The sequence below is a fragment of the Gossypium arboreum genome, chromosome 2, assembly GCF_025698485.1.
Source record: "Gossypium arboreum isolate Shixiya-1 chromosome 2, ASM2569848v2, whole genome shotgun sequence".
NCBI classification, from domain to species: domain Eukaryota; kingdom Viridiplantae; phylum Streptophyta; class Magnoliopsida; order Malvales; family Malvaceae; genus Gossypium; species Gossypium arboreum.
Genome location: NC_069071.1, coordinates 12,618,205 through 12,633,708, shown reverse-complemented (window position 1 = coordinate 12,633,708; position 15,504 = coordinate 12,618,205). Strand labels below are relative to the sequence as shown.

The window sequence follows — 15,504 nt, the reverse complement described above, 5'->3', positions numbered from 1 at the left end:
GAGGGAAGAAAGTTACTGGCCACAAAGGTCTTGGTCAAAATGGCTTAGGGAGGGAGATCGAAATACTAAGTATTTCCACGCTAAAGCCATAGGTCGGCTAAAAAAGAATTATATAGAGAAGTTTAAAGACGCGGACGGGAAGTGGGTGACGAATAGCAAGGATATAAGCAAGGTGGCTAAAGATTATTTTGTGAGACTGTTTCGGTCAAACGGTCAAAATGCTAATATCCAGGAGATGGGGTATATTCAGGAGTGTATAACAAGGGATACTAATGAATGGCTTAATATGGACTACACGCAGAAGGAGGTCCTTCAGGCTATTAAGTAGATGGATCCTAGTAAAGCCCTAGGAATCGATGGGTTATCGGGAAATTTTTTTAAGCATCACTGGGACATCGTGGGAATTGATACTATTAGCTACTGTCTGGATGTTCTAAATGGAAACAAAAATATCTCTAGTCTTAATGATATTATGATTATTTTAATTCACAAAATTAAAAATCCATGTGAGCTCACTAATTTTCGCCCTATCAGCTTTTGCAGGTTTGTCTACAAGATAATCTCAAAGGTGCTTCCTAATCGACTAAAAGCTGTCTTGCCCAGTTGCATTAGCCAAAATCAAAGCGCGTTTGTGCCAGGGAGGATGATACATGATAATATTTTGATCGCACATGAGCTCCTCCATTATCTTCAAAGTTCTAAAAAAAGGCACTAACAAAAGACTCGTGGTCAAGCTCGACATGGGCAAAGCATATGACCGAGTAGAGTGGAACTTCATTGAAAAAGTTATGAAGAAGATGGGATTTGAGGACAAGTGGATTGCCAAAATTATGGGATGCGTTCGTTCGGTTACTTATACGGTTAAATGCAATAATATGCTATTTGATATTTTTTTCCCCGAGAGGGGTCTCCGTCAAGGAGATCCCCTCTCCCCTTATTTGTTCTTATTTTGTATGGAAGCATTCTCGAGAATGCTTATCCATGCTCAGGAGGACAACATTTCAAGAGGCATCCGGGCTAGTAAGGATGGCCCTAGAATAAATCATCTGTTCTTTGCCGACGATGCGCTTCTGTTCGTCAGGAATAAAAGGAGCGATATCGAATGTCTTGTTAATTTGCTTAATACTTTTTCTACCATTTCAGGTCAAGAAATAAACTTTGAAAAGTCAATGGTCTTTTTTAGTCCCAACACTCCAAGTGCCCAAAAAACAATTTTTAGTGAGCTGTTAGGCATGCCGGTGGTGGAAAAATTAAACAGTTATCTAGGCCTTCCTATTCCTATTGGTAAGAAGAAAAAAGAGGCTTTCAAGGAGATTACTAACAAACTGTCTTGCAGGATCAACAACTGGACAAAGAGGCTACTATCGTTTGGGGGCAAAGAAGTTTTCATTAAAGCGGTTCTTCAATCTATTCCTACGTACGCTATGTCAATTTTTTTGGCTCCCAAAGGCGTTATTGATAAAATTCAAGCTATGCTAACCAGAAGATGGTGGTCGGGAAAAGAGAAAGGAAGATTTTGGACAATGATCCCGTGGAAAACGTTGTGCAAACCGAAAGGTATGGGTGGCCTCAGAATCAGAGACGTTCAGCTGTTCAACCTTGCTCTTTTAGGGCGTCAAGTGTGGAAACTCCTAAACAATACAGGTTCTCTTTGTTTCAAAGTGCTATCATCGAAGTACTTCCCTGATGGAAATATTTTCCATGCTAAAAAGGTGGACAAAGCGTCCTTCACTTGGTTAAGCATTGCGGCAGCGGTGGAAGTCTTTAAAGATGGCTTTGGGTGGCGGATCGGTAATGACGAAAAGATAAATATTTGGGCCGATAATTGGGGAATGGAAGGACTTAATGGGGACGTGGTAATAAACAACACTCTAAACAAAAGAGTAAAGAGTGTGAAAGATCTCTGGCACGAGGATATGAGAAGCTGGGATGTGAATAAAGTAGAGCAAGTGTATGGGTAAGACTGGAGTGTTAAGATTTGCGATATCCCTATTGGAGATGTGGGTCAGGAAGATAAAATAGTCTGGTTCCATAATACCCACGGGTGTTGTACTTCGAAGTCGGCCTACTCATGGCTGTTGTTGAAAGAAATGGGTTTTGGCCCTCACAGATTTTTTTAGAGAGCGTTATAGAAACTCGATACCCTACCGAAGGTCTGTGTTTTTACGTGGCGGGTGGGACATAAAGCTATTCCGACAAATGGAAAAATAGCCTCTATTAGACTTGGCTTTAACAAGAGGTGTCCAAGATGTGGTGCCAAAATCGAAACTTTACTACATGCGCTAAGAGACTGCCCAACATCGAGAGAAGGTTTGTCGATAGGAGGATGGTCCAAGAGCTTTATCTCCAAATCGTATGATCATTGCATTTATTGGCTGGAAGATTTGATGCGTGTTCTTGACAAGAGAGCCATGGCCGACCTAATGACATTACTATTGAACTGTTGGAATAATAGAAATAATTTCATTTTCAGGGGAAAAGAGGAGAAGGCGCAGCTTATATGGGAAAGAGCTAGCAACTTGAGCAAGGAATTCTGAATCTGTAATATGCTGAATGAGACATTAATCTCACAAAATAATGGGAAGAAGAAGTGGGTTAAACCTCCGAAGGGATTCATAAAAATAAATTTTGATGCTATAGTTGGTGAAAATAGAATCGGGTTTGGGATGGTCATAAGAGATGAAGAAGGTTTCGTTGTTAGGGGCGGTGGAGGCTTTAAAGAAGGAAGACTGTCCGTGGAAGAGGCTGAGTGCGTGGCTTTTAAGGAAAGCATAAAAGTAGCGTGTAAATTAAATTTAAGAGAACATGTTCTCTTTGAGACGGATAATGCTGGGCTGGTCAACAGATTTAACAATTTAGACAATGACGTCACTATCATAGGCGCACAGATTAAGGAATGCATAGCTGCTTTCACAAGTTTTAAATCTGCCAATTTAATTTGGACTGAACGGTCTTATAATAGTGTAGCCCATCTTATTGGTAAACAAATGATAAATGAGACCACAAGTTATTTTTTTGATATGGATTATCCATTAGAAATCCATAATGTTGTAATTTGTGATGTTACTTAATAAAATTATGTTCACTCGTGTGGTCATTTTTTTTGTTAAAAAAACAAAAAAACAATGTTGTCTGGTAGCACATTGACCAATTTTTTTTAGCTCTTTAGGGTGGAGGTGATATTGAGGCGAACAGGGGTTGTCCTGGGCACTGCCCACGCCCATTTCATGCCCAGACGTCTGTGCCCCCCATTGTCGGTTAGGTCCTCGACGGTGCTCCGGCGATCCATTCCGGCGGTGCTCCGATGAGTTTTCCCGGCGGTGCTTCAGCGAGCCATCCCGGAATATAGAAAATGATGCTACAAGTCATCCTGGTCCCTCCCCTTTTGAATCATCCTGGTCCCCCCTTTTGGAACAAGAGCCTCCGGCACCTTGGAACCTTGGTCGTGTTGGAGCATCAGGCACCTTTGGTAACCTAGGATGTCGATGGTACGAGAGCATCGACACATTGCTGCTTGGACGTACTGGAGCCTTGGACGCCATCGGCAACCTAGGACGTCGATGGTATGAGAGCCTCGAGCAGCATCGGCACCTTGGTGCTCAGATGTGTGGGAGCCTTGAGCAGCATTGGCAACTTGGTGCCTCGGATGTACGGGAGCCTCAAGCAGCATCAGTACCTTGGTGCCTCAGATGTGCGGGAGCCTCAAACACCATCAGCAAACTAGGCCATTGGTTCGAGCAGCATCGACACCTTGGTGCTTGGATGTACGGGAGCCTCGAGGACCATCGGCACCTTGGTGCTTGGATGTCTGAGAGCCTCGGTGCCATCGGCAACCTAGGCCCTTGGTTGTGCGGGACCCTCGAGCACCATTGACAACCTAGGCCCCTGGTCGTGCGGGAGCCTCAGGCACCATCGGCAACCTAGGCCCTTGGTCGTGCGAGAGCCTCGGGACCATCGGTAACCTAGGCCCTGGGTCGTGCGGGAGCCTCAGGCACTACCGGCACCTAGGCCCTTGGTCGTGCGGGAGCCTCGGGCACCATTGGCACCTTGGTACTTGGATGTGCGGGAGCCTCGGGCACAATCGGTAACCTAGGCCCTTGGTCGTGCAGGAACCTCGGGCACCATTGGCAACCTAGGCCCCTGGTCTTGCGGGAGCCTCGGGCACCATCGGTAACCTAGGCCCCTGGTCGTGCGGGAGCCTCGGGCACCATCGGCAACCTAGGCCCTTGGTCGTGCGGGACCCTCGGGCACCATCGGCTCCTAGGCCCTTGGTCGTACGGGAGCCTCGGGCACCATCGGTAACCTAGGCCTTTGGTCATGCAGGAGCCTCAGGCACCGTCGACAACCTAGGCCCCTGATCGTACGGCAGCCTCGGGCGCCATCGGCAACCTAGGCCCTTGATCGTACGAGAGCCTGGGGACCATCGGTACCTTGGTGCTTGGATGTGCGGGAGCCTCGGACACCATCGGCAACCTAGGCCCTTGGACGTGTGGGAGCCTCGGGCACCATTGGCAACCTAGGCCCCTGGTCGTGCGAGAGCCTTGGGCACTATCGGCAACCTAGGCCTTGATCATGCTAGAGCCTCAGGAACCATCGGCACCTTGGTGCTTAGATGTGGGGGAGCCTCGGACACCATCGGCAACCTAAGCCCTTGGTCATGCGGGAGCCTTGGGCACCATCGGCACCTTGGTGCCTCGGATGTGCGGGAGCCTCGAGCAGCATTGGTACCTTTGTGCTTGGATGTACGAGAGCCTCGGACACCATAGGCAACCTATGAAGTAGGATGTGCGGGTGCCTCGAGCAGTATGGGCACCCTGGTGCCTCGGATGTGCGGGCTAAAGAAAAGTGTCCCCGTTTCAGACATACGAATATTGCCTGGTAGCGTAGCAGCGTAACGTGTTTTTGTTTTTTCTCCAAGATTTGGGCGATTTCTTTCTTGTTTTTTTTCTTTTGTGAGTCTGCCTTTTTCGGTTGAATGTTATGGCATTTTGGGTGGGTTCTGAGTGTGTTTTTGTTTGTTTATGTGGATTGCTTTTGAGTTTTTTAATCGTTTTGTTTCGAATGGTGGCCGTACGGTGCTTTTATTTGATGCGATAGGCTTCTGGCGGAGTTTCTGGTCTGACAAGACGTTCTTGCAGAGCTTTCGCTTCTTTCTTTACGGTGACTTTTGTCCGTTTTACTTTTCATTGGTTTTATGTTTTTCTTATTTGGTTTTGTACTTGTGTTTATCACAATCTGTGCTTGGATACTGGTTAGTGCGCTGGGGGCCCCACGGTGGTCGGGTTCTTATCTTTCTTTAGACTTTTCCACGTTCTTTTTTAGGCCTCTGCATGAATGTGGGTTTTCTTTATTTCTCGATGTACAAAGTGCATGTTTCATGCATGCAGGGTTCTACGTATTTTGTGTCCTGTTTAGTGATCTTTATTAAGCCGATCACTTTCTTTTTCCAGTGGTGTTTTCTTTATTGTTCTTGCTGGGTTGTCGCCTTTTCCGTGGCTGTCTTTTGCTTGTTAAGATGTTGCGATATTGCATGGTTTCTGTTGGCTGAGGGTTTTTTTCGTGTTGAAACGTTTATTTTGGTTGGTTTGTTTTGGGTTTTTGAAAAGCTCAGTTTCTCTGTTTCTTTCCTGTGTACAGGTTTGTTTCTTGGGGAGTGCCTCTCGTCTTTCCTTTAGGAGCTGGGCGTCCATTGGTGGGTGCTGTCTCTGCATGTTTTTTGGTTCCTTGGGCTGTGACATTTGTTTTCCTTGCTCGAGCGTTGAATCCCTGGATCGGTGGGTTGGCTTTTCGGCGAGTCCAACTTCTTCTTTCTGGTCTGTCTTGGTTTCTTGGTCGTTCTATGACGGAAGATCGAAGATCATCACATGCAAGCCTTGCGGGGTGGTTCAGGGAGTTTTAAGTGAAATCTGATGATTTTTAGAGGTTCTTTCGGTGAATTTCTGGATGAGAGCCCATTCAGAGTTGTCTAGAGGAAGCGGTAGGCGTTTGGTTTCACCATTTAAGGTGGAAGCTGAAGACCAGGCCCGCAAAGGACCATGAAAATTCTTAGCTGGAATTGTCGTGGGGTTGGGAATCCGACGACAGTGCGTGAACTAAAGCAGCTTATTGTTGCTAACGTCTCGGATATTGTTTTTCTTTATGAGACTAAAATTAAGTCTAATGGTTTTCAACGTATTCGCACTTTTTGTAGGATGGAGGGATGTCTCGCGGTCGATTCGGAGGGAAAGAGCGGTGGGATGGCATTGATGTGGAGGGAAGGAGTGAATGTCTCGATCCAAAACTATTTAAAATTTCATATCGACTCACTGGTTCGTCTAAAAGATGACGAGGTGTTTAGATTTATTGGCTTTTACGGCCAGACCGACCCCAGTTCAAGACAGCAGGCTTGGGACATGTTGAGGAGAGTGAGCGATAAGGTTAATGAAGGCTGGATTGTAGTGGGTGGCTTTAATGCTATCCTGAATGACTCGGAGAAGGAGGGTGGCCACCGTAAACCCAAGATTTTGATGGAGGATTTCTGTACTACTCTGGAGGAGTTAAAGTTGACCGATGTCAAACCTTGTAATGGGTGGTTTATGTGGACTAACAACAGGGAAGGAGATCGGCTCGTTAAAGAAAGGTTGGAAAAATTCGTTGTCTCTGATGCTACTATGGAACAACTCCCCTTTCTTACTTCTTTTATCATTTGCCAGTCCAAATCTGACCACGAGGCTATTATGATGGATTCGGAAGGTAGTAAGCCCAACAAGGCGAGGGCTGGTCAAATGGTTTGGTTTAGATATGATACTTGTTGGGTAGATGTGCAGGAGCTAAAAGATATCATCTCGGGTATATGGTCAAAGGAGGATTGTTCTAAGTTAGACAAAATGGACTTGACTCGTGATATGCTAGGCCCGTGGCAGTATCAATGCTTTAGAAGAATGAAGAACAAAATCAAAAGGGTGGAGGAGGAGATTAGTCAGCTCATGGACGGCGGTTCGAAGGAGTGGACCATGCGTCAGCTTAAACAAGCTAGAGGGAAGCTTGGCCATCTTTATGATGTTGAGGAAAAATACTGGGCACTTAGGGCGCGTTCCCAGTGGCTGAGGGAGGGTGATAGAAATACTCGCTATTTTCACGTCCGTGCTTCGGGTCGTCGAAGAAAGAACAATATTTCGAGACTTAAAGATGCGTAAGGGAATTGGCATGATGACGAGGAGGAGATTGGCCACATTGTGTGGGATTATTTTAACGATCTTTTTAAGACCTCGTGTAAGCTGGATGTTGATAGAGACTTGCAGCACATACCTAGATGCATTGATGAGGATACTAACCGTAGGCTGAGTGATACTTTTACGGATGAGGAGGTCATGCAAGCTTTTAAACAAATGGACCCTTGAAAGGCGCCGGGGATCGATGGGCTCTCGGGAAGATTTTCTAAGGACCATTAGTCTACTGTGAAGGATGATGTCCTAAATTTATGTCATGATATTCTTAAGGGCGATAAAAGTGCTGCTTGTGTTAATAATACTTTGATTGTTTTAATCCCCAAGATTAAAGATCCTTGTGAAATGGCTAACTTTCGTCCTATTAGTTTGTGCGGGGTGATTTATAAGTTGGTCTCAAAGACTCTTGCTAATCGACTCAAGGTGACCCTCCCTGTGTGTATAAGCCAAAACCAAAGTGCTTTCGTCCCTAACCGGATGATCCACGACAACATTTTAATAGCTCACGAGTTAGTGCACTATCTTCGAAGCTCCAAAAATGGTCCGAACAATGGATGTGCGGTCGAGCTCGACATGAGCAAAGCTTATGACCGGGTGGAGTGGCGATTTCTCGAGAATGTGATGAAAAAAATAGGTTTTTCCTCTGATTGGATTAATAAAATCATGGATTGTGTTTGTATTGTTCGATATAGAGTTAAATGCAATATGAGTCAGTCTAATGTTGTTATTCCGGAGAGGGGTCTCCGTCAAGGGGACCCGCTTTCTCCTTACTTGTTCCTTTTTTGTATGGAGGCCCTGTCTTGTATGTTAAATCATGTGCAGGAGACTCATTTGATTAAGGTCATTTGGGCTAGTGTTAATGGCCCAAGAATTAACCATCTCTTTTTTACTGACGATGCTCTTATGTTTGTTAGGAATAAACATAGTGAGGTGGTAGAGTTTATTCAGATCCTGGAGACATTTGAACGTATGTCGGGGCAACGCATCAACTTTGACAAGTCCATGGTGTATTTTAGCCTGAACACCTTGGTTTCTCAGCGTGATAGCTTGAGTAGGTTACTAAAGATGAGGGTGGGGTCCAACCTTGATGCTTACCTTGGTCTGCCTATCCTGGTGGGTAGGAAGAAGCATGATGCTTTTAAAAGTATCCTGGAGCGAACGACTAATAGGATTAACAGCTGGTCAAAGAGGCTCTTATCGTATGGGGGGAAGGAGATCTTTATAAAAGCTATTCTTCAAGCCGTCCCTACCTATGCGTGCTCTGTCTTTTTGGATCCTAATGGCGTTTTGGACAAGCTTCAATCCATGCTTAGTCGGGTGTGGTGGGGAGGAAAAGATAATAATCATGGCTGGCATATGCTCCCTTGGGACCGTTTGTATTTTCCTAAAGAGATAGGTGGTCTCGGGTTCAGGGACCTTCATCGCTTTAACGTTGCTTTACTTGGTCAGCAAGTGTGGCGGCTTATGAGCTGTACGGACATGCTTTGTTTTCAGGTCTTGAGTGCCAAGTATTTCCCGAATGGGGACGTTCTTCACCCTAAGCATATTGATAAGCCCTCCTTCACTTGGTAAAGCATTGCTAAAGCTGCCTGTATGTTGTATGACGGTTTTGGTTGAAACATGGGCCGCGGTGATAATATTGATATCTGGCGTGATAGCTGGGGGTTCGATGGTCTGTTGAGTGCTTAGATTAAGCTGAGTAAAAGGGAGGTCCATGAGAAGATTGTGCATGATCTTCTGAACAACGAGAAAGATGGGTGGAATGAGAGCAGGGTCCTTGAGATTTATGGTGCAGACTTGGGGGATCAAATTTGCAAAATCCTCATTTTTCATAATGGTCCCGAAGATTCTCGTATATGGCTTCATAATCCCATTGGCTATTATTCGAGTAAGTCAGCTTACTCTTGGCTGACTCTTAAGCATGTGGGTTTCGGTCCCCACCGGATTTTTTGGAAGCTTACTTGTAAGCTCCAGACCCTCTCGAAGATTAAAATTTTTTGCTGGCGATTGGGGCACAATATCCTTCCCACGTACGAAATATTTCTGGCATTCGTAGGGAGATGAGCAGTACCTGTCCGAGATGTGGGCTGGATAGAGAGAACCTGCTTCATGCTATGCAAGATTGTCCTAAGGCTAAAGTGATGCTGGTTCATGGAGGCTTAAATAATAATCTGCTCGAAGGTTGCTATGATCAGTGTGTGGATTGGCTTGAGGCTGTAGCTTGTACGCTTGATAAGAAAGCCTTCTCTGACTTCATTACGGTGCTCTGGAATATTTGGAATAGCAGGAACAACAAAGTGTTTCGGGACGCGGAGGAGGAAGCTACAGTAACGTGGGATAGGGTTGCTATGTTAAGCAGGGATTTTCAAATTTTTAATCTCATGGAAAAGTCGATGATTCCTAAACCGATTTTGGAGAAGGCCTGGAAGAAACCAGAGCAGGGCGTGGTTAAAATTAATTTTGATGCTTCTCCGATTGGGAGAAAGTTGAGCTTTGGGCTTCTGGCGAGGGATCATTGTGGCGAAGAATGTTCACACGGAATGGGCTGAATTTTATGTATTGGAAGAGAGCTTCAGATTCGCACGCTCCAGGAACTGGCTTAAGCTGGAATTTGAGACCGATTGCGCTAGTTTGGTGAACAGGCTTAATAGGAGGTGAGCTGACTTTTCAACTATGGGCTACAGTATTCGGGAGAGCATTAAAATTCTAGATTTTTGCGATAGTTTTCATTTTGTTTGGGTCCCGCGTAGCTGTAATAAATGTGCTGATTATCTTAGTAATTGGGCTAGGGCTCAAAATTGTATTAAGAATTTTGATATGGATTATCCTGTCAAAATTCACGATGTTATTTTAAGTGATGCAATAAATTGAGTTTGACCTTCGGGTCTTTTTATCAAAAAAAAAAAGAATGTTGCCTGGTAGCAGATTGACGAAGTTTTTTGAGCTCTTTAAGGGGTAGAGATCCACTACCCCCCGAAGTGGCCCCCCTCCAACCCGAGGTATTTTTAATAATGACATAAAGGTATTTTTAATAAAACATGCAAATCATACCATAAAATTTTTAGTTCCTTAGGAAAGTTAGGCATGTATGAAAGTTTAAGTCTCTAGAATTGACTTAATGGTTTCTTGAGGTGAAATCTTAGGAAGTATGGGAAGTTGGAAATGATCTAGGCAACTTTTGTTTGGACCGTTTCAGCCTTTCAAGCCAACCATGATGAATTTTTATCCTTTGAAACCCAACTTTGAGACTATATGACCTACTTTTATTTGGACCCTTGCAATATTTAGCCATCACTTCTCTCTTAATTATCTTTATATTATCTCGAACACTAGACTTAGTCCGATTCAGAACATTCTTTGAAAATAAGTTTGGGGGAGTTGAAAAGAAGTATCAAATGCTAAAAGAAAATTTGTAGTACATACAACAAAATGCTCGTGTAAAAAAAAAAGAGAGAGCATATGTACTAAAAAGAAAATAGATTTACAAAAGAGCATGTGGAAGCAAAGTAAGTTGGTGTATTAAAGGTAAATATACCAAAGGTTCGATTGAAGCTGAGTCTAGGGTTTTTCTTTGCCTAAATTTATCTATCTTTACCTACACCTAGCCTAGCCTCGTTACAACTTATTTAAAGACCTATTGATTCAAGTTCTATGCTACCTACATTAGTGGGGAGAAATTTCTATGTTCAACATATGAAGGCATAAGTTAAACTTAATGATTGCAGCTTAATCTTGAATAAAGGAATAAAATCAAATTGAACGTGAATCAGCACCTCTTTTCTATGATAAAAATGCAATGCAATCATAACCAAAACAAAAGAAACACGTCAGTACAAAAAACATAAATAAAAAATAAAGCACCTATTTGGATGACCTTTAGGGGTTTGGTGTGGTTTTACCAAGGGTAGGCTCCTAGGGCGCACTATATGTCGTTTGGTTCTAAAGACAGGGTACCTGAACCAGTAGATTCCTCAATCCTCACCCATTATAGGCTTATACGAACAGAGTTCAGTTCAGGGGAATACATTTTCTTATGGCTGAACGGAGATGAAAATCTCACGAAGACATAGGTACGAATGTATCCCAAAAGCGATCCACTATCCTATACGGAGGTGAAAACCTCACGAAGGACTAGTTTATCACTCCCACTTGAAAGGGTAGATCGAACGATCATGTAATGTAATATGCAAAAACAACTAAAGACTCGAACCAATAAAGCACATATTACAACCAAGATCACAAAAAAATGACAAATTAAATGCAATGAAAGGATCATATTTTAAAACGAATTTTTCAATTTTCAACGAAAAGACAGAAATTAATCAATTTGCGACTTGACTTTGTTATTTAGTCCCCAGTGGAGTCACCAAGCTGTCGAGACCATTTTTCTTTTAAAAAGGCTTGACTTTTTATTTTGAAAATGAAAATAGGGGAGTCACCACCGATTTTTTTTGTTTAGGTGTGATTGGGTCACCTCGTAATTTTTTGTTCAATTTTCTACCGTGCCGTGCCATGCCATGCCAAGCCATACTTCATTCAGCTTCTTGTATTTGTTTTGGGCCAACAAAAAAATTTTTAAGTTAAACACTTGGCCGTGCCGCCCCTTCGGGAAACATGGCACAACGGGGGCCGTGGTGGTGCAGGTGCGAGCTCCCAACTGTTGGCGGTCCGGGCACTTGTTCAATTTTCTGCTGTACCATGCCATGCCATGCCATGCCATACTTCATTCGACTTCTTGTATTTGTTTTGGGCCAACAGAAAAAATTTCTAAGTTAAACACTTGGCCGTGCCGCCCCCTCTGGAAACATGGCACAACGGGGGCCGTGGTGGTGCATTGCGAGCTCCTAACTATTGGCGGTCCGGGCACTTGTTCAATTTTTTGCTGTGCCGTGCCATCATGCTATATTTCATTCGGCTTCTTGAATTTCTTTTGGGCCAAAAGAAAAAATTTTCAGTTAAAAATACTAAGTGTAAGTGGCCTAAAAAAAATTACCCCTGTTTCAGGCATGTGCGGGAGCCTCGGATGTGCGGGAGCGTTGGGCTGAAAAAACTATCCCTGTTTCAGACATCTAAAACCTGTCCCTGTTTCAGACACATGAATGTCGACTGGTAGCACATTGACCAAGTTTTTTTAGCTCTTTAGGGGGGAAATGATATTGAGCAGCTAGGGGTTATCCAGGGCACAGCCCATGCCCATCGCATGCTCGGACGTCGGTGCCCCACCACTGGTTAGGTTCCCGGCGGTGCTCTGACGATCCATCCTGGCGATGATCAGGCGAGCTATCTCGGGAGATACAAAATGGCGCAACGAGTCCCTCCCCAATCCCAAAAGCTAGAATTCAGATATCGTTACATGTTCGATACCCAATAATGAATGAATCATCCTAAAGGTAGAATTCAGATACCGTTGCATGTCTGGTACCCAACAATGAATGAATCGTCCCTGTCCCTCCCCTTTTGCAACAAAATCCTCTGGCACCTTTGGCCCCCGGTCGTTCGATAGCCTCACACACTATTGGCAGCGTGTGCCATCCCGTGGTGCAGGGCCATCGGGCACCACCGGCCCCTTTGATGTGTCGGAGCATCGGGCAGCATAAGCATCTTAGTGCATCGGATGTGCGGGGGGGTCGAGCACTAAAGCTAATTTTGGGCCCCCGTTGGTGCAGAAGCGTCGGCACCATAAAGTGTCTCTGTTTCAGACACATGAATGTCGTCTGGTAGCACATTGACCAAGTTTTTTTAGGTCTTTAGGGGGGAGGTGATATTGAGGCAAACAGGGGTTGTCCAGGGCCCTGCCCACGCCTATTTCATGCCTAGACGTCGGTGCCCCTCATCGCCGGTTAGGTTCCCGGCGGTGCTCCGGCGATCCATTCCGGCGGTGCTCTGGCGAGCTTTCCCGGCGGTGCTCTGGTGAGCCATCCTGAAATATAGAAAATGATGCTACAAGTTGTCCCGGTCCCTCCCCTTTTATAGCAAGAGCCTCCGACACCTTGGGCCCTTGGTCATGCCGGAGCATCAGGCACCCTTGGTAACCTAGGACGTCGATGGCGCGGGAGCATCAGGCACCCTTGGTAACCTAGGACGTAGATGGTGCGAGAGCATCGGGACATTGCTGCTTGGACGTGCTGGAGCCTTAAATGCCATCGGTAACCTAGGATGTCGGTGGTGTGAGAGCCTCAAGTAGCATCGGTACCTTGGTGCTCGGATGTGCGGGAGCCTCGAGCAGCATTGGCAACTTGGTGCCTCGGATGTGGGGGAACCTCGAGCAGCATCGGTACCTTGGTGCCTTAGATGTGCTGGAGCCTCGGACACCATCGACAAACTAGGCCATTGGTTCGAGCAGCATCGGCATCTTGGTGCTTGGATGTGCGGGAGCCTAGGGGAGCATCAGCACCTTGGTGCTTGGATGTGCGAGAGCTTCAGCGCCATCGGCAACCTAGGCTCTTGGTCGTACGAGAGCCTCGACCACCATCGACAACCTAGGCCCCTGGTCGTGCGGGAGCCTAAGGTACCATTGACAACCTAGGCCCTTGGTCATACGGGAGCCTCGAGCACCATCGGCAACCTAGGCCCTTGCTCGTACGGGAGCCTCGGGCACCATTAGCACCTTGGTGCTTGGATGTGCGGGAGCCTCAGCAACCATCGACAACCTAGGCCCTTGGTCGTGCAGGAGCCTCGGGCACCATCGGCAACCTAGGCCCCTGGTCGTGCGGGAGCCTCAGGCACCATCAGCAACCTAGGCCCCTAGTCGTGCGGGAGCCTCGGGCACCATCGGCAACCTAGGCCATTGGTCGTACGAGAGCCTCGGTACTATCGGCAACCTAGGCCCTTGGTCGTGCGGGAGCCTCGGGCACTATCGGCACCTAGACCCTTGGTTGTGCGGGAGCCTCGGGCACCATCGACAACCTAGGCCCTTGGTCGTGCGGGAGCCTCGGACACCATAGGCAACCTAGGCCCTTGGTCGTGCTGGAGCGTCGAGCACCATTGGTAACCTTGGCCCTTGGTCGTACGAGAGCCACGAGACCATCGGCACCTTGGTGCTTGGATGTATGGGAGCCTCGGACACCATCGAAAACCTAGGCCCTTGGTCGTGCGGGAGCCTCGGGCACCATTGGCAACCTAGGCCCCTGGTCGTGCGGGAGCCTCGGGCACCATCAGCAACCTAGGCCTTGATCGTGCGAGAGCTTCGGGCACCATCGGCACCTTGGTGCTTGGATGTGTGGGAGCCTCGGACACCATCGGCAACCTAGGCCTTTGGTCTTGCGGGAACCTCGGGCACCATTGGCACCTTGGTGCCTTGGATGTGTGGGTGCCTCCAGCAGCAGGGGCACCCTGGTGCCTCAGATATGCAGGCTAAAGAAAATTTTCCCCGTTTCAGACATACGAATGTTGCCTGGTAGCAGATTGACAAAGTTTTTTTAGCTCTTTAAGGGGTAGAGATCCGCTGGCCCCTGACGTGGCCCTCCCTCTAACCCGAGGTGGGGTGCGTCTGCAGCCCCCATGGGGGTCGGATAGTTCCGTAATGACTCACAAACAGTGGTGGGTTGATCGCTGGCGCTAGTGGCTGGGGTAATGATTTTCCGGCCGGTCAAGCCCGTGCCCATAGAAATGTAGCCAACGACTCCAGGACCAGGTTCCCTATATCGGGCAAAGATTTCCTAGGGTGGCTTATGTATTGCTATGGGCTCGATCTTGGCTTGGACGTTCTCCTCCGTGATGTTAGGGATGCCTTGTGCCTCCCAAGTCGGCGACCCATCGGCGCCTTAGCCTTGCCAAGGCCTTGCCTGCATTCGAAGCTGCCTGTGACCCCAGTACCAAGTCCCTTTGACGGCAACGGCTCACTAGGGAGCAGAAGTTAAGTTTGTAGGCTCTGTCTTGGCTCGACCAAGTCCCAGTGGGATTTTGTCCCTCTTAGTTCTCGTGCCAAGCGTTTGTGGTGTGCCCTCGTTTCATTGTTCCTTCCGCTCCCCTACCAATACATTGGTTGGGTGGGTTGTTGGCCGGTGTGCGTGGGTGCTACTACTAGTATGCAATGGGCATATGAGTGGTGTTTTTGTTGTGTGTATTGGCAGGCACCATGCTACCCGCATCGAACTGTCGAGCCACACTCCTCTTCATTGACTCCTCTTGCTCTAATTGAACCCAAGGGGTGCGATCGGGATCCTGTGTTGCGTACCTAAGCCAGATGGAATTATGGATGTGTTGCCGTCCTTTCTCCATCTCGTGCCCTTTGGGGTGCGTGGTGGACCACAATCGTGCCCTATGTCTCGAGTGTGCCCCATTAAATCGGTGTGGCCTC

The 15,504-nt window shown here is 46.7% G+C and overlaps 1 protein-coding gene across 1 annotated transcript; it reads left to right on the top strand.

Moving 5' to 3' along the window:
• The first annotated feature begins 9,265 nt into the window (after positions 1 to 9,265).
• Positions 9,266 to 9,754, top strand: LOC108485178 (uncharacterized). The gene has a single exon (XM_017789022.1). It carries the CDS (start codon positions 9,266 to 9,268, stop codon positions 9,752 to 9,754), a length of 489 nt encoding a protein of 162 aa, XP_017644511.1.
• The last annotated feature ends 5,750 nt before the right edge of the window (positions 9,755 to 15,504 follow it).

Coding starts and splice junctions, on each gene's coding strand:
- LOC108485178 (XM_017789022.1), top strand. CDS start 9,266: ATGAGCAGTACCTGTCCGAGATGTGGGCTGGATAGAGAGAACCTGCTT.